We start from the raw sequence: 23,566 nt of genomic DNA on the forward strand, positions 1-23,566 counted from the left end.
GATACATCTGTAGATTTGAGGCAATGCAGAGATTTTATATTTTACTAATCAGCCAATATTGTGAATTATTTCCCTAAAATCCATACAAGAACAATCCTTCATTATGAAAAAATTATCTTTTCAGTCTTTCTACACTATGAATAATATGAAAAAGAACCTGCAAGCAAGCATAGTGACTTTAGTGTTCATCCGCATGGCAGCATGCTTCAGTACAGGACACCAAATAAAACCTCATTGTGTGTGAACCACATTAGGCATATCTGCTAAAATGGTGTGGATTTTTTTTTGGTGGGACATGAAAGCATTCTAAAATAAGATTCTCATGTTTTTTTCATAGCTGTGTGAATATACCACTTTCACCTTACACACACACACACACACACACACACACACACACACACACATATATATATATATATATATATATATATATATATATATATAAGTGAGTTTTATGGTATGGTAATCCTATCTCAACAACACTGCTCTTAAAAAATCCACTTCTAGGAGTACACCCATGGAACTTATCAAAACATGAAAGCTATTTCTTTCAATTTATTCATTGTGTAGGCTTTTTCTTCGTTTATCAGGCCTAGCATGGCCCAGGGATGTCACTGGGACTTTAGTTATCCTCTTGGAGAGGAAGTCAGGTGCAAACAAAAGGGTCTTCTGTTGGCTGAAGCTTCTTTGAGCAGGGTGAGGTTCTGGCTCTTCTAAGGTAGGGAGACTGCTGGGGTAAATATTTCATGAGCAACATCCAGTTGTTCCCACACTTTGGACTCTTAGGTTTTCTCTGCCAGTGCCCTGATCTGAGCATAACACCCATATCTGGACTAAGTGCTTATACATTTCTGGAGCTGTGTTATTGCATTAGATGTTAAATGTAGGTCAGTACTATCCCTTCACCACAGGAAATAAGCTTCTGTTTTTTCCTACCAAATATTTCTTCAGGCCCTTACACTGGACCTTTAAGTACTTGTTTGTAGCCTTCTGTTCACTATCCCTCTGAAGGGAGTCCTACAGTTTAGCAATGAGTAAACAACTCCCCAATAAGAATGGAATAGCTATTCCCAATCTTTGAACACCTGAATCACTTCCCTGTAGGGGTGTTCATTTCCAAATGAATATTTTTTCCAGTGAGGCCTGGTAGGAGTCTAAGGTTGGAGTATTGTGATTTCAAGCCCAGACTGGGAAACTGGAAAGAAAATAAATTTAAAAACAAGATTAAATACAAAGTCAAAAAGATTTTCTCAGATCCATCAGTGAAATCTTTTAACAATCAGGAATCTTCTTCCAGGACTGGGATTCTATATAGTTCCTGGAACTGAATCTTACTTGTCCATCAAGTTGCTCAGTGACTCAGCCACAAATCCACATTTACCACCTACTTTCCCAAGCTATTCTCATTCCTAGTTGTGTAAACTTGGCTAATCTGAGAGGCAGACATAAAGATGGATTACAGTATACTCACACAGGGAAAACAGCAAGAAAAACAGAATTGATTTACCAACAGCATAGAGATATGTCTAAAACATTATTTATGTAGATACAGAGACATTTAAAACAAAGAGTAAATCCTGTCAAAGTTTTAATTAATAGGAATTCAAAAATAGAGAAACAAATATTTAATGATAGAAATAAGAATAGTCATTCTTTCTAGTTATACTAACTGCAAAGTGGATTAAGGAAACTTTTAACTTTGAGAAAAAATATTTGGTAGTTGATAAATGTGATAATTTCAGGTACATTTATGAGGGAAAAATTTTAATCTTTTCATTTAAGAGTTTGCACCTTAATATCTGCAAATTAATTCTCATATAATAACAGGAAATAAGAGTGGCAAAACAAAAAAAAAAAGTACTGGTTTAAAATAGTTTAAAATGTTCAGGATAGATCTTTTCAATATACAGGCCAAAAAAAAATTTAGGCACATGGTAGATATAGTATTAATTATTAAAAAGCAGTGTCTTTATTTCATTATCATAACCTCTTTTTAAAAATCTCCCCTGAGGTACTTTTTAGCCAACTCTGTATTATGATAGCCAGTGACTCATTATATTCTCCAAGGTCAAAGCAGGCAAAGGGGAATGGAATTCTTGTTTTCTGGGCTTAGGGAACATCTTGTTATTTATTTGTAGTTTTTCATTTTCGTCCTTTATCTTAACTTGTAATTTGTATGTAATTGTGTCTTATGTGTTAAATTCAATCCACCAATGTATTTTAATTGATAGTGTTTTCTAATTTACTATTTCTTAAAATTTTCTCCATATTATTTTTAATGGTTGAGAATAATTCATTGTAGGTATGTTTCCTAATCTAGTTAACTAATAAACAATGGAGTAAAGCACACTCTTGCAATCAAATTATTACACACATCCTTATTTCCCTCATTGGCACCTCCTCTCCCCCTCCCCCCGCACCCCCGCTGCTGGGCATTAAACCTAGGGCTTCACACTTGCCAGGTAAACACTTTACACCAAGTCACATCCCCAGCCTTGTCCTTAATTTTTTTTATTTAATTGCTTTTAGTTTTTTAAATACATGACAGCAGGATGCATTACAATTCTTATTACATATATAGAGCACACTTTTTCATATCTTTTTATATAAAGTGTGTTCACACCAATTCATGTCTTTTTACATATACTTTGTTTTGTTTTGGTTTTGCATTACAATTCTTATTACACATATATACCACAATTTTTCATATCTCTGTTTGTATATAAAGTAGGTTGACAGCCAATTCATGTCTTCATACATGTACTTTGGATAATGGTGTCCATCACATGCAATCATCCTTGCTAATTCCCTGCCTCCACCCTTTCCCTTCCACCCCTCTTCCCTACCTAGAATTCATCTTTTCCTCCAATGTTCTCCCACCTTGTCTCATTCTGAGTCAGCCTCCTTATTTCAGAGAAAATATTTGGCATTTGTTTTTTGGGGGGATTGCCTAACTTCACTTAATAATTTGTTATTTTTTTGCAATGAACTTACTTTCATTGCATCAATAAATTAATTTTTTATGTAATCTTTGTCTTTACTGGCACAAAGGCTTGAATCAATTACCATTCATTTTGATTTAGACCAAATTCATTATAGTTTAAAACACATAACTTTTCATCTATGTCTGTGTATGTATATCAAATTTCTTCCCAATCTAAGACACAGAGTCATCAAAGAGAGAAGTCCTTTCCTATAACTAGATAAAGCCACAGTCTTCTTATTTGACTAGTTGATGTGTTCAGCAGCTCAAGGATTTGGGTTACAACAATTTCATTGTGAATGAACAAAGATGAATGGGTAACAGAAGCAAGACCAGAGGTTCAATTTATCTAAAGATGTACTGATGTTCCATTAAAAATAGAGGTTGCACCTCATGATCCAATGTGGAAAGGCGGTAGACATGGCTACTTCTTTCAGATTCAAATGTCTCCTAAAATCATCTATCTGGTTCTTTCTTCAGTACTAAGGTGACTTTTAATTTCAGAACTTAAAAACTGGTTTTGAGTTATAATTCTTAGGTCTGGAATAGAGTTTTCTTTAAAAAGAAATGATAAAACAATACACTTTTTCATAGGATCAAACATCCACCTAAAAGAAATAAAAGCAGAAAAAAATGAAGGGAGTATAGGTAATACATATCTAAATAATGTTATGGATCCTAAAAGAAACAAACGATCATTGTAAAACAATGAAGTATGGCTAACTTCAAAGTCACATGAGAATTTAAGAACTAAAGTAGAAAGAAAGTTTCAGAAAGCATAGAGCTAACTTGAACTGTGGAGGACATGCTATAGTGGGGCTCAGAGAAGGCAGGTGCGTGGGAGAGACAGGAAGAACAGAACCTCCTAGCTAAGCCTTTGGTGTTCATTGCTGCCTCAGCTTCAGCCAGCCAACACCAAATTCACAGATGAACCTACAGCATCTGCTCAGCTTTACCAATGTGAATTTAGACTTTCTAAGTTTCTTTCCTATTTATATCTCGCCCTCTTCCAGCTCAGGTGGTGGAAAAGGGGTTCCCCTTGGTGGAATGAGCTGGGTGAGAAATAAAAGCTAAGAGAAATAAAACAGCAAAAAATCACATAACACAGAAAGTAATTTCAAGAGTGGGGTCAGGATGGGCAATTCAGTCATACAGATGGAGCTTCTATACTATGAGAAATGTAGCCGGGGCCTGCTTTATTTATATTAGGAAATAGCAAAGGCCTTCCATAGAATGTTCTTCATCAAAAAAGGTTAAAGGTAGGCTGTCCAGTTCCCAATGGGTTACACCCATCTCCTGAGCTACTATGGGGAACTTCCTAGCAGAGCAGAGATAGAAATCACATGCATTGGGCAATCTATTGGGAGGGCCACGGGTAATTGGATAGTTCACAATACCAAACCAAAATCTCCCTGGCCACCATTCCTGGAGAACACCTTCATGTAAATCACAGATGGCTTCCCACACTTATATCCCATTCAGACTCCTGGGTATCAACTCCTTTCAACATTAGTAATTTATTATTACATAAAACAAGATTTTGAGTCACACATTCTGTTACACTATCAAAAACTCTCTTGACTTTTCAAAAATATTCTATTCAACTTGTCCCATTTATGCCTCATTTTCTCTCCTGAGTAAAAGAGTCTGTTTGCTATATATCTGGAAAAGATGGAAATGATTTATTTATTAAAATTAACTGCAGCTACTGCTTCTTAAATTACAAACTGAAATAACTCATTTTACTAAAATTAAAAATGTGAAATATATAAATTACAAAATAATCACCACTAATAAAGAAGTTCTTCATTAGACTTGTAAGCTCTACTGTTCTAATTGGGTAGGAATATAGTTGGTCAGCCATGTATTGCTCCAGAAGATGATTATTTATCATTAAGAAAATGGAAGTGGCACTGAAGCAAAACTTTGACAAATTTTAGAGGATAACACCAGACCCAAGGATTTCATATTTAGGGAAACTGTCAGTGATGATCTGGGTATTTGTAGTCTCCGTAACTCAGGTTGAAATTAATTCTCAAAGCTATATAGTATTTTGCAGTGGGGTTTTTGGGGGTAGGTAGACCAGGTCATGAGGGTGGGGCCTCCATGAATTCCTTATAATAATAGGGAGAGAGACACAAGGTAGAAAGCTGTTCTATCTCACATGCAGACAGCCCACAGAGCAAGAAGGACCTCACTAGAGGCAGCTGCCTGATCTTGCACATCTCAACTTCAGAACCATGAGCCAAATAAGACATCATTACTCAGGAGAAGATCAGAGAGAAGAAAGTTGGGAAAAAGAAAAAAAGCATGTAACTTTCAAAGCAACAAGGGATAGAGTCAAAACATCAAGTGAACCCCTGTTACACTTTTACTATATTCGTAGGAATTGTTCATTTATTTTACATAAATTAAAACCTGATAAATTTCATAAAAAAATAAGATGTACATGCAGGTGTCCACACTAATGCTGACCTTCAACTTATAGTTCTGATCATTTATTCTTCACACATACACATACACATTTTGTTTAATGATGAACCCAGCCTAATTCCATCTTAAGATTGGGAACCATCTCATCACAAAGTCATGAAAAATTAATTTCTGTTTTACTATAAATTGCCGCAGTCCGGCTGCAGCAAAATAACCGGGGGGTGACGAATAACTTATGTATGTTGATACAGCAGGAGTAGGAGCCGTTTATTGCAGGACAGGAGCAGTATTTATACATTCCACACAGCTTATCTAATTAGCATAAACTAGATACATCAGTCAACCAATAAGGAATCTCCACACTTAATGGCTCGCTTTTGTTACTTCTCAAACCACTCCCTCTGGTATTTTGCCAGGCACCATCCAGACTTGTTTCCCCTGGCAAAATGCCAGGTGTTATTTTTGACTTGTTTACAGACTCTAACAATAAATTACTGAGATTTCTTAACTTGTTTGGAATTCCTGCCCATGCCTTGAACTCACCCATGCCTGGCTGTCCCTGACCAGATAACAACCCTCTCTGAAACCTCAGTGTCCCCTCAGAAATTCTAATGTTGGGATCTGAATTTACTCCCTACCTTGAAATATCATACCATGTAGATCATTAACCTACTATCTGCCTTTATATTATGCTTGTCAAAATCTTTTAGCTGTAAGTTCTCAAGACACCCCTCTTTTGCAACTTTTTGTGCTATAAAATCTTTTTCCTGGGGAGCTGGCGTATTGGTCTCTAGCCCGGGGTTTTCAGGAAGGACAGTCGCTGGCCAGCTTTTGTGTACACAAATACAAGCTTGCTTTAATTTGATTTAAAGCAAAAATCAAATGGTGGTCTTTCTTTGTATCATGGTTCAACATTTAGTTAGAAGAACAATATTCAATTATATAAGTAATAATAAATACTGGTAAGGATGTGGGGGAAAAGATACACTCATACATTGTTGATGGGGCTACAAATTACTACAATGACTTTGAAGATCTGTATGGAAATTATTCAAAGATTAGTAATAAAATCACCATATAACCCAGCTATCACATTCCTTAGTATTTATCCAGAAGACCTTAAATCAGCATGCTATATGATACAGGCACATCAATGTTTATAGCAATACAACTTACAACTGCAAAGTTTTGGAACCATCCCAGGTGCTGTTCAACAGATTAATGAATAAAGAAAATGTGATACACATGCACAATGGAGTTTTATTCAACCATAAAGAATGAAATTATGGTACTTTTTGGGAAAAGAGTTAGGTAGGAGCTTAGGGACATCAGGATATTGGTGACAAATTATTAGACAAAAGAAGGAAAGGTGTCTTATAAAGAGATACCTGTGCCGGGAGACCTGTGGAGGAGGCATACAAAAGAACAGACAAAGATACAAAAGTGTAAGTAGACAGACAGGATGGAGTAGACAGAGTGAAGTGAAATGTAAATGAGAAGTGCGGAAGTGAAGTGTCTGTTCCTCCTGGCCTGGGAGTTTGTTAACTCAAAGAACACATACCTCCATTATCATGACTATATTCTAATTAGTATTTCTTTAACTCAAGTGTTAGCTAACTGACATAAGGTCCAGGTTAATACAAACACAGAGCCCCTTCTCTCCAAGGACATTGCTAAAGAAACCCGATAGTGTCTGCCTAGTTGTCTTCTTGCCTCAGAGGGAGGAGGCTGGGCATTCTGATTGTGGGAATCAGTGTGCCAGTTATCCTCTGGGAGTTTGCTCACTGGAGGAATGCTCCCCTGACTAATTCCACTGTCAGAATACTTACAGTGTCTGATCCCTATTTACAATAAATCTCATTACCATGAAAACTCCCAGCACTGAGGACATCACCATGACAATTCCCACCAATTAGGAATTATGACCATGACAACTGCCCCCCACAAGTTCAAATTTTAAAATGACCAATGGAAGTAAAGTGTGCAGTATTCTAATTAGGTTTTCTAACCTAACCAATGGTTGAAGGAAATTGGAAATTATTCTAGTCAGATATCATAAGATAACCAATGGGAAAAATATAGTTAGTTCTTCAATAACAACCATATAGGAATAGACCACTCCACACTTCAGGATACGTGACCCTAATTACCAAACATTGGAGCCTTGAGCCTCTCTCTCTTGCTTGGGCCATTCCTTTCTACATATTACTTCCGTGTCTTTCACTCAATTCTTTGTACGAGACACTGAGGACCTGTACTTTTACTGGACATCCCAATGGTAACAAAAGGGTGGAATTGCAGAGCATAATGCTAAGTGAAATAAACCAAATTCGACACGAGACATTGATTTGCTCTCTCAAAGCCATTTCTGCACCAACCGTGGCCACCTTTGAGGAGCTCAGCACCAAAGCCAAGATGCCCATGTTGGATCTGGGCACCTGGAAGTCTCCCCCAAACAAAGTCAAAGAAGCCATAAAGGTGCCATTGATGCAGGATTTCGCCACATAGACTGTGTCTATGTCTATCAGAATGAGAATGAGGTGGGAGAAGCCATCCAAGAGAAGATCCAAGAGAAGGTGGTGAAGCGGGAGGACCTCTTTATTGTGACCAAGTTGTGGTGCACCTTCTTTGAGAGGAAGCTTGTGAAGGAAGCCTGTCGGAAGACCCTCAAAGATCTGAAACTGGACTATCTGGATGTCTACCTTATTCATTGGCCCCAGAGATTTCAGGCTGGGAAGGACTTATTCCCCAAAGATGATAAAGGCAACAACCTCATCAGTAAAGAAACATTCTTGGATGCCTGGGAGGTCATGGAGGAGCTGGTGGATGAGGGGTTGGTGAAAGCTCTTGGTGTTTCCAACTTCAACCACTTCCAGATTGAGAAGATCTTGAATAAGCCTGGACTCAAATATAAACTAGTTACTAACCAGGTGGAGTGTCACCCATACCTCACCCAGGAGAAACTGATCCAATACTGCCACTCTAAGGGCATCACGGTCACAGCCTACATCCCCCTGGACTTTCCAGATAGACCTTGGGTCAAACCAGCAGACCTTTCACTACTGGAGGACCCTAAGATCAAGGAGATTGCTGCAAGGCACAAAAAATCCCCAGCCCAGGTTCTGATCCGGTTCCATATCCAGAGGAATGTGGTGGTGATTCCCAAGTCTGTGACCCTAGAACGTATTCTCGAGAACTTTCAGGTCTTTGACTTCAAATTGAGTGATAAGGAGATGGCGACCTTACTCAGCTTCAACACAAACTGGAGGATCTGTGTCCTGGCTGACCAGGCTAATTTGCTGTACTACCCCTTCACTGCTGATTACTAAAGCTAAATATCCTGATGAGACACCTGGTGGATTCTTTCTCTTCACTGAAGTGGAATTTAGTCTCCCTGAGGCCCATTTTTAGCTAAAATTATATGAAATTATATTGTGCTTGATCTTTTCAGAATCTAGGCAATTTTTTTTAAAAAAATTATTAGTGTATTATAATTGTACATAATGGGATTTTTTTAATGCTCTAATCATCCATGCACGCAATATTAGTTGCTCAATCTCCTTCTCAGAACCTGCTTTCGTTCTCCTCCTCCCTTCCCCTAAGCAAGGTTTTATTTAGATCCATATGTTGATCCAGGAAAAGACTTATCACAGAGAAGTATGACTCAGATGAGCAAAAGACTATTTCTTCCATTTATTTAATCTGAACAAATGTTTGTTAAACAACAGGTTCTCTGCTACCATTGAGGATGCAAAAATAAAAAAGAATAAAAAAATAATGAAAGTAAAAATAAAGAAATAAACTAAATTCAAAAGGTCAAGGTTAAATGTTTTCACTCAAAGTGGAAGTAAGAGCAAAGTCAGCAAAAAGCTCCCATCTAAAAGATGTTGAGTTTTCTCTACACAGAAAAGATGAGGTTTGAGGAGGTAAATATTTCACCTGATGTAATCATTACAGAACATACACATCTATCAAATGTTATATTTTTATGTACTGGTTAATTGACAAGTAGGATTGCATCAAATTTAAAGCTTCTGAAGCACAAAGAAGAGAATAATTAATAGACTGAAGAGACTACTTAAAAATGGGGGAAAATCTTTGGCAACAATTTATCTGACAGAGAATTAATATCTACAACATATGAAGAACACAAACATCAATAAAATAAGCATTTCAATTAAAAATAGGCAAATGACATGCATAGACACTTCTTATAAGAAATAAAAACAGCCAGTAAATAATTATATGAAAAAAATCCTTGTGCAGTGATGCACACCTGTAATCCCTGAGGCTCAGGATCCTGAGGCAGAAGGATCAGGAGTTCAAATCCAGCCTGAGCAAAAGTGAGATGCTAAGCAACTCAGTGAGGCCCTGTCTCTAAATCCAATACAAAATAGGGCTGGCAATATGATTAAGTGGTCAAGTGACCCTGAGTTCAATCCCTGGTACAAATTATATAGAGTGCTCACCTAGCATGTGTGAGGCCCTGGGTTCGATCCTCAGCACCACATTTAAAAATATTTAAAATAAAGATACTGTGTCCAACTACAACTAAAAATGAATTTAAAACAAAAGAAAAACCAGGCAGAATTTTGAATGATTAAATATTTTCTTGTATTTAATTTTCTTAATTGAGAAATGGAATGTAACAAATCGTGTGTGTATGTATGTATGTGTATGTATATATAGTTAGCCATCAGTGAAATGGAAGTCAAAGATAAAATGACATTCTGTCTCACCCCAGGTAGAATGACTACCATCAAAACAACAACAACAAGATAGAAAATAATAGATGCTTTGAAGAATGTTGGGGGGGGGAAGCAACACATTATTGCTTGGAATGTGAGTTAATACAGCTGCAATGGAAGAGTATAGAGCTTCATCAAAAATCTAAAAATGGAACTTCCTTACTATCCATTTATTCATATCATAGGTATATATCCTTAAGAAATGTAGTCAGAGATACTGGTCGACCCACATTTATATCAATACTGTTCACAAACTATGTACAATAGATAAGACATGCAATCATTCTATGGGCCCATCAACAGCTGAATGGATAAAGAGAATGTGGTCTTTATGCCAGGGATTGTGATTCAGCCATAAACCAGAAGGACATCCTATCATTTGTAGTAAAATGAATGGGAACAAGTGAGCAGCATGATAAACAAAACAAGGCACACAGACAAGTAGAGCATACTTTCTCTCACATGTAGAAACATAAGCAGAAAAAGCTGAAAACAGGAGAGAAATTGTTAGTGATTGATAAGGAGGCAAAGGGAAGAAAGCAGAAGGATGAGGGGAGCGGGTAGAAAAGTGGATGGACATGATCAATAGTCAATGTATATTCATGTATAGAAATACCACAATAAGTATCACTAATGTGTACCATTAGTATTAGTAATTCTAAAAAGTAATTTTTAAAAACTTACACATGAATGCACACTAAAGTATATCTTTATAATGTTATAAAATTGCCTAACATGAAAGAGTTTCTCAGAGGTAGAGATTATTTTGGACTAGTAAAGCTCTAAGATACTACTTTTAACTAATTCTAATGTACTATGTTATACACTGAGAAATGGGAGCCAAAGAAAATCTGTAATTATATAAAAAAGGAAATAAAAACTCCACAAAAATCCAAAATTAAGACTTTGTCTTTCCAAGGATACTCCCCCGCTCCCCCTCCCTCTCTTTTCCAGCCCCTTCCTCTCTATCTGTCCACGACTTTCTGAGTTCACCCATCTCTTTGGGCATTATCACTCTTTCTTTTCATCTTTACTTCTGTATTTTCATATGTATTTTTGTTTATTTGTTTCTTCTGTGCTTTCTTTTCTAGATACTGATATATTTAACTTTTTTTTACTCCTGAGGATCTACTCTACAGATATATTTTTCATGCAAGATTACTTATGTATGTTCAAAGTTATTAGCAGCATAGACTCTAATAGGAAAGAAGCCCCAACAAATATTACCTTCCTTCCTTTACCTCTTTATTCACTTTTCATCATCTCCTATTGCCTTTCCGTCTGAACTTGACAAATATTTGAATGAAAGAATACTTGACTGAATATTGTATTTACTTTGTAAAATTAAAGTTCCTTATTTTAGTTTTAATGTTGTTCAGAATAATGCCATGGTTCTTTTTCATGTATAAGAAAAACTAGGTAGTGAAGGGATAGTGGCTGAGCGGTAGAGTGCTCACCTAGCACGTGTGAGGCCCTGGGTTCTATCCTCAGCAACACATTAAAAATTTTAAAATAAAGATACTGTGTCCAACTACAACTAAAAAATAAATTAAAAAAAAACTAGGCAGAATTTTGAATGATTAAATATTTTCTTGTATTTCATTTCCTTAATTGAGGAATGGAATGTAACAAAGCACATTTTTTAGAAAAAATTTATAACTATCGATACAAAATGTGCAATAGATTATTATTTTATTTGAGAGGACAAAGACCTAAAGGCATTGGTCTCCAAGACACCATGAAGGTCTTTAGTTAAGCATAATTAGTAATTTCTGACAATTCATTAGAAACCTAATGTATTCGCTTCATCTTGCTCTTTTGCACCAAAAATATGCATTTACTATGATATTTATTATTGATTCAGGACCACTATTTAACTTTCTAGATAAGATCTATGAATTCTCATCCCAGATATGAGTTACATATCTAAAATAACCTTCTAGGCTTTCTGCTTTCATTATGCCTGATTAACATCTAACATTCTATTATCATTGCCACTAACAAATTGTCAAATACTACACAGATACATGTAATCCTGTTCTTGTAGCAGCACAATCAAAATAGCCAAGTTATGGAACAAGCCTAGATGTCCATCAACATATGAACAGATGAAGAAAATATGGTGTATATACACAATAGAGTTTTATTCAGTTATAAATAAGAACCAAATTATGTCATTTAAAGGAAAATCGATGGAACTAGAGAGCATAATGTTGAGTGAAATGATGCAGACTCAAAATCAAGGGTCAAATGTTATCTCTCATATGTGGATACAGGAGAGAAACAACAAAGAGAAAAAGAGATTACAACAAAATAAGACAGACTAGTAGAGAAGAAGGTGATCAGAGGGATAAGTACAGGGAAAGGACAGGTAGTAGGAAATGAAATTTACCACAGTATGTTATGTACGTGTAGAAATACACCATAATGAAACCTACTATTTGTATATAATTAGACACTAATTACAAAAATAAAAGTGAAAACATAAATGTGGGAACCTTAATGGGCACATACTTTGATTATTTAGTATTAAATATATTCTTGTCATTTTCCTTGTATGCTTCTAGATGGCATTCCACTAATTCCCACTGGTAGTACTCTACAGGTTAAAGCTGTTATAAAACCCAGAGCACATTCTGTATTGCATCATAATTTAGAAGTGCATATTTTGGAATCTATGATGTACAAACATGAGAACATATATTTAAAGAAACTATTTAGAATGTTCTTTGAACTTCCCCTTCAGCAGGTGGAAGAAGATAGCTGTTTGAGGGTAGGATTGGATTCCTGACAAAGTGAAATTTTCATCTTTTATACTTGAAATAGAAATTCAAAAAATCATGCATTTATCTGGGACATCTGCTGCCTTCAAACTTATGAGAACAGAATAATGCTGCAGAAATAGAAAAAGGTTAGCACTTTCTACCCTGGCCCTGAGTTGAAGCCCATTTCATGTTTGATTCCTACTATTATTTGAAAGAGACTAAAATAAGAGGAAATGCCAAGAATGTTGGGAGATTAACCATTTGGATATTAATTTGGGTGTAATACAAATGATTGATTCCAACCTTCCCACCCCCAGAAACAAAGGTAAAGTGGAAAAAGGAATAAGAAATCCCAATCAGTCAGAAAGTGTAGGCAGAGTCTCAAGACAAACTTCATTGACTTCACAAGTATGCAACAGGTATGCATATCCAGCTGACATGCTCTGCCTGTGCATCTTCTAGGCAAGAGGAGTTTTGTGTCAGGTAAAATGACAAGGAAGGCTAGAGGTGGTGAAAGCCTTTGGGCTCCTCTTTAGCCTACACTAACAGCACTTCTTTGTCTTCCCTGCCTGAACACTCACTTGAACCTGTGACACCCTCTTGTGCAGGAACTCATTTTGTGCAGAGGAATGTCCATCTCAGACACAGCTGCCCTCAGTCTCTGTAATGAGCACAATTTGAGACTGTCTGGAACAGGGTACAGAAAGGAGACCAGAAGAAGGCAGGAAGCGAACTGAAAACTTGGGATGATATGGAATTCCATCTATTGGGTGACAGGGAATAGACACAGTAGAAAATGAAAAAGGAATCAGGTGCTACCTGTTTCTTGGCATCCTGAACCTGAAGAAGCACAGGTGCCCAATCCAGGGGTGCAGTGGATGCACCATGTGTAAGTACAGGAGGGGAGCTCCAAGGCTCACTGTCCTGGGAGCAGATTCTGCATCCACTGTGAGGTGTGGATATGGAGGTCAACTGGGTTAAGTGGGTTCAGAGAAAGGAGCTCTCTAGCTACTTCTAAGGACATCAAAGACATTTTGTTATATTTCAGATCTCTTAGACTCAGTATGTTTGTGCTAATGCATGTGGGACTATGTGTTTGTGTATTCATCAAATATGAGCTCCTGTATTTTAACTACTTATTCTATAACATTGTAACATTCGTGTACAGCTACTGTGCAAGAATCAGCATGATATAACTCTAAGACCTTTTCATCAGGATAAATATATCCTCATGTACATTATGTAAATTTCTACTGTACCTATCAGCCTCTAACAGTTTCCTTGTCTGGATATTTTACACAACTGTTTTGTGCTGTCTTTCTTCTTTCATACAGTATAGTGTTTTTGAGGTTCCTTCCTATTGTAATATGTATCAATCAACATTTCACTGCTTTTCTTTTCTTTCTTATTTTTGGCCAAATTTTATTTGTCTATTTCATAGCACTTTTGAAAAGTATTACATGTAACTGAAAATCAAACCAGCATCTGTATATTTCACATTGCAGTAATTGTTCTAATCAGTAGTCATTTCTCTTCCATATAATACACTCCAACAGTGAACTATGTATTTTCAAAGGGTTAATTATGTGTTTGTAAAATGTTTTTATATTAGACTAACACAAATACATGATTTTTAAAAACATCTGTAGTAAAAGAAAGAAATTCCACTGATTTTAGCATTCCAACAGATTACCTTGTTAACCTCCAACCCAGAATGAATACTTTCTACTTTAGAGACTAGTATACAGACTAAATATTATCTCTCAATTTCTCCAACATGATTGTAACTCTTATTTAGACAAAGCTTTAGACAGAAAAGGTGACTTCTTTTTTGGTACTGGAATTGAACTCAGTGGCACTCGACCACTGAGTGACATCCCTAGCACTATTTTGTGTATTAGTTAGAGACAGGGTCTCACTGATTTGCTTAGTGTCTCACAGTGCTGTGCTGGCTGTGAACTCACAATTGACCTGGCTCAGCCTCCTGAGCTATTGGGATTACAGGCACTCACCACCTACCTAGCTAAAATGGGAATTATTAAGTCAAACAAAGTCATGATTTGTCATTTAATGCCTTGATGAAATAGTGTCAGTTAATGAAATACCAATACTTTCCTAATTAGTTTTGACAGAGGTATACATACTCATTTAATCACTTGCTAATGAGACCAAAGAAGGAAATACACTGCAAATTTAAAGTTAACTGCAATTAACTGTAATTTAATTATCTCTTGAATGAGTATATTATATGTTGTCTATGGCCAATACCAATGCACTCTGCTTTAATTATATTACTTAGGATAGTCAAATTCCTTTTTTTATTATTAAAAAATATCTGTGAGAAGGATATCATTTGGCTACCATCTGACATTTGGAGAAGAAGATTTTAGGTATATGGTAAGCGAATAAAGGACTACTAATTAGAATTTCAGAACAGGATATAGTGCCTAAACAGGATCGACACCTGGTCATGTATATAACCAGGGTAATACTTCTAAGTCAGGTCAAAGGTACAGATCTTGTTTTAAGAGCCTGATGACCAGTTTAGATTGAGAATTCATAAGACTATCTATACAGAGCATGACATCAGAATTAACATTGCAATTCAGAAAACAAACAGAAAGATAACAAGCAGGGACTTGGGCTTCTGTAGGACTTGAAAAAGCACTTTGTTATGTGTCAATAAGGAGAAGGGACCCACACTTTGCCCATATTCTGACAATCAGAAACAGTGAATTACCATTAACAACAAAGATTAGTCATCAATAACCCCAAAACAGAGAATCTTGCTAAAGTTTATGTTGTGTGTTAGTGAGTAAATTCCTAAGACATTGTAAGCAAAATAGCCTCGAGTCCTACAGAAGCACAGTTATATAGAAATTCATGGTTAAATGGAATGAAAGTGTAGTTAGAAGACCCAAGTCTTGGTGAGGAATGAGTAGAATGAAAGAAGGGTGAACTCAGGGTTCAAGGGAATTATGGGGCATAAGTTGCTTTCAGCTATGCTAATTTGGGATGTAGCAAATATTATTTTTGCTAGGAAAAGATCTATTGAGCAGAAAAAGGTTGGTCATAACAGGTAACATTTGCTTTTGTGATTCTCCGGATTAGGAAGGGATGGACACAGGAAACAGCACAGTTGAGACAGAATTCATCCTCCTTGGTTTGACTCAGTCTCAAGAGGCCCAAATCCTGCTCTTTGTGCTAGTCTCAATGTTCTACCTCATAATCCTCCCTGGCAATGTTCTTATCATTCTTACTATAAGATCAGATCCTGGACTTAATGCTCCCCTCTATTTCTTCTTGGGAAACTTGGCCTTCCTGGATGCCTCCTACTCCTTCATTGTGTCTCCCAGGATGCTGGTGGACTTCTTCTCTGAGAAGAAAGTAATTTCCTACAATTGCTGCATCACCCAGCTGTTTTTCTTGCACTTCCTTGATGTAGGGGAGATGTTCCTCCTTGTTATCATGGCCTTTGACCGCTACATTGCCATATGTCAGCCTCTACACTATGCAACAGTCATGAGCCCCAGGGTCTGCTATGCATTGCTGTTGGCTCTGTGGCTTGGGGCCTTTGCCCACTCCATTGTGCAAGTGGCCCTTATTCTGTACTTGCCCTTCTGTGGCCCAAACCAGCTGGACAACTTCTTCTGTGATGTGCCACAGGTCATCAAGCTGGCCTGCACTGACACCTTTGTGGTGGAGCTCCTGATGGTCTCCAACAGTGGCCTGCTCACCCTGCTGTGCTTCCTGGGCCTTCTGGCCTCCTATGCTATTATCCTCTGCAGAATAAAGAGACACTCCTCAGAAGGGAAGAGCAAGGCTATCTCCACTTGCACCACCCACATTATCATTGTGTTCCTCATGTTTGGACCTGCCATTTTTATCTACACCAGTCCCTTCCGGGTTTTCCCAGCTGACAAAGTGGTTGCTCTCTTTCATACAGTCATCTTTCCTTTGCTGAACCCTGTAATATATACTCTTCGCAATCAGGAAGTGAAAGCCTCCATGATAAAGCTGTTATGTCAGCACAGGGCATTCTAAATGGAGTAGAAACATGAGTAAATCAACAGCAGAGAAAGTTCAATCAAAATGAAATAAATTATTTCTTTATGCACTGATCTAATGAGTCATTTAGTAAAGGTACTGTTACCGATCACTTTCAATTTTCAGGCTGTGTGGCATATGAAGGAGATAAACTACATCCAGTTGTCCTAGGATTATATTCAAGTGAATAAATACAGGTGAAAGTATCAAATCAGAAAAAAAAATGTCAACAGCAGTGCTACACTGTAGATTGGGGAGGTACTAAATACCTTGCTTTTTACTGTCAATAAGGTATTCTGACACAAACCAGCTGGTCCTTGGGATTAGCTGATTCAAGATGATCTAAAAGAAGTAACCACACAATTACCTGAGATATTAAAGGAAGAAAGGATGACTAATACAAGGATCCACAATTTATAAGTTCGTTATACTTGAAGACCACAAGAAGAATAATGTAGCTTAGTGAAATTGAAGCAGTTTAAAGTGGCAAGAATTGAAAGAAAAGAAGTTGGCAGGTAAAATTCTCCTGAAGTATTTCAAGCAATGGAAAGAATTTCACACCATTTAAATCTCAAATGAGGTCATAAAAGGCATTAAACTGGAGAGTATTAATGTTTTCTACTTGCCTTAAGGAAAAAGCCTCAAGACTCTGGAGGAATATGGGAAATAAAATTTCATTAAGTAAAAAAAAAATCATACTGTTAATTAATTTATTCGTGCCTTAATTAGTTATTTTTTTTCCTAAATTTGAAGAGTGTTGTGATTTCCCTCACTGTTGTTGTTAATCTTGGAGAGGAATTTGAGTTCCCTTCAAATGATTTCATCCTGAATGTAATTATGTTGCTATTTGTTATGTTAATCTTTATTTAGTTACAGATGACTAAACCACTTCGATTTCTTTTTTTCTTTATTTGTTTGCTTGGATGGGGGTAATACCAGGTATCCTATATTTGAAATAGTTGAATGGGTGGTAAAAGCGGCCTATGAACTTGGAATCAAGTTATATATATAATTTATATTATATGTAACATATAATATAAATTATATATATATAATTATAATTATATATAAATTATATATATATTAATTGACTATATATATATATATATATATATATATATATATATAGTCAATTAAAGAAATCCTGTCCTCATAGCAATTATTAATATGTAGAATACAGCAATTATTTTTCTATTGCAGGCTACAAGATCACAGAACTGAAACTGTGTGCAATACTCAGGAAAATAGCTCAGAGCTTCTCTAGCACTAGTAGATAGTAGATATCTCCATATAAAACGGAAACCTTATATCCTTCAGTCCCTATGCCACTTCCCTGATTTCTGAATTTAAGACTAACTAAGTCAATCAGAAGTTGTAAGAAGACTTTAGGGTTTAATTTTTAGCCATGATGCCTCTGGAGAAGACAAAGTTGGATTCTGTCTTAAGAAGACTGGAAATCAGCTTCAACCTACAGTCTTCTTTGGATGAACAAGGGATTTCTAATTGTTTGTTGTGAGGTGCTGCCCTGTGCATTGTAGATTGCTGGGTAGCATCTCTGACCTCAAACTACTAGAGGTAATGTTTGTACACACTTGAGACATTCTGGGTTAAGAAGATTAGCTTCCTGTGTGTAGATCTTATAGTAATATGGTTAACAACCTCATTTTGCAATTAGTACATGATCTAGAGCCTATGCAACCTACGATTTTTAAAAAACTGTATTCATAGTATAAAAACATCACTGGAAAATATTAGTATGCTATCTAAATATAAGAAAAAAATCATTTGTATTTTTCGATACTATCCAGACTATGAAAGAAAATAATTTCATTAAACTAACTATGATGACTGTGTTCAAAATGGCAGAAAATAATGTATAAAAAAGGTAAAAGGTTGGACATGTGTCACATGCCTGTAATCCCAGTGGCTCGGGAGGCAGAGGCAGAAGGATCATGAGTTCAAAGCCAGTCTTAGCAAAGGTAAGGCACTGAGCAATTCTGTGAGACCCTGTCTCTAAATAAAATACAAAATAGGGTTGGGATATGGATAATTGTTCGAGTGCCCCTGAGTTCAATCCCTATCCCCTCAAATAAGATAAAAGTATTTCAACAGAAAATTATAATTCAAGAAATTATCAACTAAAATTCTATTAATTAAAAATTGTTAAAGTAATAATTCATCACGACTTTAAAATTGATTTAAACACAGGAAACTACAAAAAAGTTAGGTAGAAATAAAGTGAATAAAAAATTCAAATGAAATGCAAATTGGATAAAAAGGAAAATAAGGAAAGGGTATTAGAAATACGTAAGATACAATGGAAATGTACTACCTATGTATAGTTGACATCCAAGTAGTGTGGGAAAAAGAGAAAATGGAAAGATGCAATATTTGCAGAGAACTTCTACAAAGTGATAAAGGGCATCGACATGGACCACATGGACCACAAGTCTTTGGTCCATAAGCAGAATAAAGTTTTGAGAAAGAAGACCCAAATGCATGAATATAAAGCAGATAAAAGTCAATGATAAAGAGACTCTTAGAAGCCGCTGATAGAAGGAAGCACATATTGACTTGAAAGGATAAACAATAAGAACAGCTTTTCCCCCATAAAACAAACATGGAAATCAGAGTACAATGATACCTTGAAATTGCTGAAAGACGACAAAACAAGTCTAATAATTGTTATTAGATAAAGAAACTGTTTAAGTTAAGAGAAAGACACTTTTGGACAGAAAATCTGTTGCCTGAGAATTTGTACTAAATCAGTATTGGGAGTAGTTCTTCAGTTAAGAGACCCTAATCCTGAAAGGAAACAATAAATTAAAGAAAGAATGAAGAATAAGTTAATTGTCAAGTTGATACATGTAAATAAATATAGACTGACTATTGACTGTACAAACAGTAGTGTATTTTAAAGGTTTTATCATACATATGTACAGTACATACGTACAGCATATATGTAATATATACATATTATACATATTGTGTGTCTGTATGTACACATGACAAGAGTCTTGAACAATGAAAGAAACAATAAACAAGGAATTTAAGTGTTCTTTGATTCTAATATATTAAAATATTTGGTCAAACTAATACTTCGAGTAGAATCTCTGGATATATGTTTAATCTTTATGAAATCCTGTAAAATACTAATAAGAAGTCTTCTAACTATAAAATTCAGGATAAGTTTTGAAAAGGATTATTTGCCTGAAAACAGCTAAACAGAAGAAAGAAAGAGTGTATGAAATAGGAAAAAAACAGAGATAAAAATAAATATACTACAAAAAATAAACATTAAAAGCTTCATTTAAATTCTGGAATTGCTAAACTTCAAGCATGAATGCTTTCCATATTTAATTAATAGGTAGAAAAAAGTTGAAATAAAAGGAAAGTTTGAAATAAAATAAATACAGTTGTTGTTTGTTGTTCATGGGTTCCGTATTTGTTTATTTGCCTACTCAGGAAATTTATCTGAAACCCCAAGTCAACATCTGTTATGCTTTTGGAGTGATTTGAGGACATGCAGAGAACGGCAGAAATAAAACCAAAAATACTTGAATCACCCTGTGTGGGCACTCCCAGCTAAGGTGGCACAAAGTGACACTGAGTTTTCTTTCAGCTCTCTTCTATAACAAGTGTCCTTTTCACAGTCTGTTCACAGCATTGTTTTCCATGTATTTACAGTTGTTGGTGGTGATTCTGCTGTTTAAAGTCAGAGTCCTAACAATGTTCCAAAACACAAGGATCCTGTGATATGCCTTAGAGACCAATGCTTCTGTTAGGTAAGCTTCATTCAAGCAGGAGTGATGCTGGTGGTGGCGAGGTCATTTTAAAACAGGAGTCTTTTAAAAGAAGCACAGATAAAACAAAATAATGTATTAATTGTTTGATGAAAATGTTGATACCAGAGATTTGTAGAAAGATATGTTGCATTATTCTCTAAATTATTGTCATTTATTAATAAACATTAATGATTAATTATAATGCTACATTACATAATATAAATAAAAGTTTCTTTTAGGCTGCCATTTTTTATAGATAGATAAATAATAAGACTGTAAGGATAAAATATTTTAGAAAATCACAGAATGTTACCACTATAAAATATTGATGATCTCATTACAATCGTTAGAACTTAAGAGGAGCAACAGATGAGAAAATTTAATCTTCCTGAATACAGTAAAAAAAATGGGTAAGTACTTAAACACTTATTAATCTAGAAATATTTAAATAGAGAGACACTGTCTTTACAGTCTCATGAGCTTCTGTAAGTCTATGTTCTTTTTTGTACAATATGTTTTTCAGAGATACAGAAAATCCAGGGTCAATAGCTGAACCTTTAAAACTACTAGAACACAAAAATATAGAAAATGCTATGATATCACTCTGACCAATATTTCCTTGAATATGACCACAGGAAAACACACAGAAAAAAAAACAGAAATAGAAAGGATTGAGCCAAATTAAAATATTCTGCAAAGCAAAGAATTCAAGTAAGAAAACATTCCAGAGTGTGAAAAAATACTGGCAACACATACACATTTGATAAAATATATAAAAATCCCAAACAACTCAATGTTAAATAAAATTCAAAAATTGGCAGTAGATCTGAGTAGAAATTTCTCAAAAGAAGGATTAAAATAATAGCTAATGTATATGAAAAATCTCCTTTATCATTAGTCATCAGGATTCACTCAAATGAGATGTCTCCTCACACCTGTTACAAAGGCTGCTATCAAAAAGATGAGAGTAACATGGAGAAAAGGGAACTCTTATACACTGTTAATGGAAAATACTGAGGGCATGCAAATTAGTAAACCTAAATGGGAAAAAAGTATGGGGGTTTTCTCAAATTCAAAATAGAGCTACACATAGTCCAGTTACCTATCTACTGACTATGTATCCAAAGAACAATATCTGAAGATTTTTCTGCCCTCCCTTGCTTATTTTGCACTATTCACAATAGCCAAGATACAGAATCAACATAAGTGTCTATCAACACATGAATAAAGAAATGTGGGTATATATGCACAGTGAAATAATATTTAGAATTCAAATGGGTGAAATCTTGTCATTTGTTACAACATGGATTAACCTGGAAGTTATCATGTTAAATGTGGTAAGTCAGGCACAGCAAGACAAATATCATGTGATCTTACTTATATGCAGAACTAAAAAGCCAACCAAATTGAAATACAGAGTAGAAAGGTGGTTACCAGAGTCTGAGATGAAGATAGTTTAATTAAAGAGCACAAAATTTTGTTATAAAAGAGGAATAAATTTTAAAAATTTATTATACATTAAGAAGACCATAGTTTAAAATTTATATTATCATCTTAAAAATTTACTACTGACTGTATTTTAAGTGTTCTCACCACAAAAATAATCACATTTTCTGTAATGGCAAAAGGATATTTTAAAAATCCCCAGTGTATTTTTACCACTAGTCTCTGAGGGATCTAATAACTATCAAATTTGTTTTCTCCTATATGTCCCTTACCAATGGATACTTTTAAATACTGTACTCTTTCCAATCCAGAGCAGACAAGTTCACTGGATAATGAAGACTAAGCATTTCAGGATTTCATAAAGTTGTTACTTCCAAAGTCCAAGTGCAACCTGGTAGGTTTCGTGACCCTTACACATTACCCAACCTTTAAACTACATATGCCACACTATTTGAAGTTACAAATTAAATGTGTACCTAAATAATAAATACAAATGCCAAATTTCTAAAAGAATGAAGGGATTGAAAAGAGCTAACTAAATGGAAATAAATTTGACTTTGTTTCAAATTGAAAAAATATTAAAAATACATTTTATATTGGGTGCCAAGAAATTAATTCAATACTCCTAGCTGAATAAGTCATCTTTAGGAAAACGATGTTGTGTTTAAATTGTTTGCCCACACTGATCAGATTGAATGGTTTTATATTATCACATGATATAAGAATCTTTACCTACTCTCTTTAAGTCATGCAGTAATTTTTAAAAGTGGATATATAACAAGACTGCAAGCATAAAATGCCTGATCCATAGCTTAGATAGTCATAACATGTTACCACACATGATACTATTGTTATATTCATTAGAATTTAAGAAGAATGACATAAGAGAAAATCTAACATCTCTGAGAAACAGTCTAAAAATGGGTAAATATTTAAACACTAATTCAACTGGAAAACAATCAATAGTTTGGAGGTTCATGTGCTCCTGCAAGTATATTGTTTAATACTTCCTAGAAATATAGACTGTCCAGAGGAAATAACTGCACATGATAGTCTTACTGCAAGAGTACAAGCACATTCAAAAAGTCCTGGTGGCCAGTGAGAATAATCAGACATTTCCACTTTCAAATTCTGCTCATTTAATTTTTACATAACTCTGGAAGATGGAGTGAAATATAATGGTTGGTATTTGGAACACTTCTGATAAGATATTTGCCTTAATGCTAGCTATGCAAGGGAAGGTATGTAATTGCATGCTTTGTGTGGTTAGCTAGAGACACAGTATATTTTCACATTTAAATCATGTGATTAACAGGTTAAAATTTACAAAAAAAAATTCCCACTTATCTAATTTTTTTT

General features: G+C 35.3%; 1 protein-coding gene and 1 pseudogene across 1 annotated transcript; both read left to right on the plus strand.

Moving 5' to 3' along the window:
* Positions 1–7,723: 7,723 nt before the first annotated feature.
* LOC124104025 (aldo-keto reductase family 1 member B10-like) lies at positions 7,724–8,745 on the plus strand (annotated as a pseudogene).
* A 7,301-nt stretch (positions 8,746–16,046) lies between these two features.
* LOC124104766 (olfactory receptor 4N5-like) lies at positions 16,047–16,973 on the plus strand. Its single transcript, XM_046461862.1, has one exon. The coding sequence runs from the start codon at positions 16,047–16,049 to the stop codon at positions 16,971–16,973; it is 927 nt and encodes a 308-aa protein (XP_046317818.1).
* The last annotated feature ends 6,593 nt before the right edge of the window (positions 16,974–23,566 follow it).

Source organism: Marmota monax, unplaced genomic scaffold (assembly GCF_021218885.2).
Source record: "Marmota monax isolate L192 unplaced genomic scaffold, Marmota_monax_Labrador192_F-V1.1 WCK01_AAM20220418_F8-fsc00001, whole genome shotgun sequence".
NCBI classification, from domain to species: Eukaryota; Metazoa; Chordata; class Mammalia; order Rodentia; family Sciuridae; genus Marmota; species Marmota monax.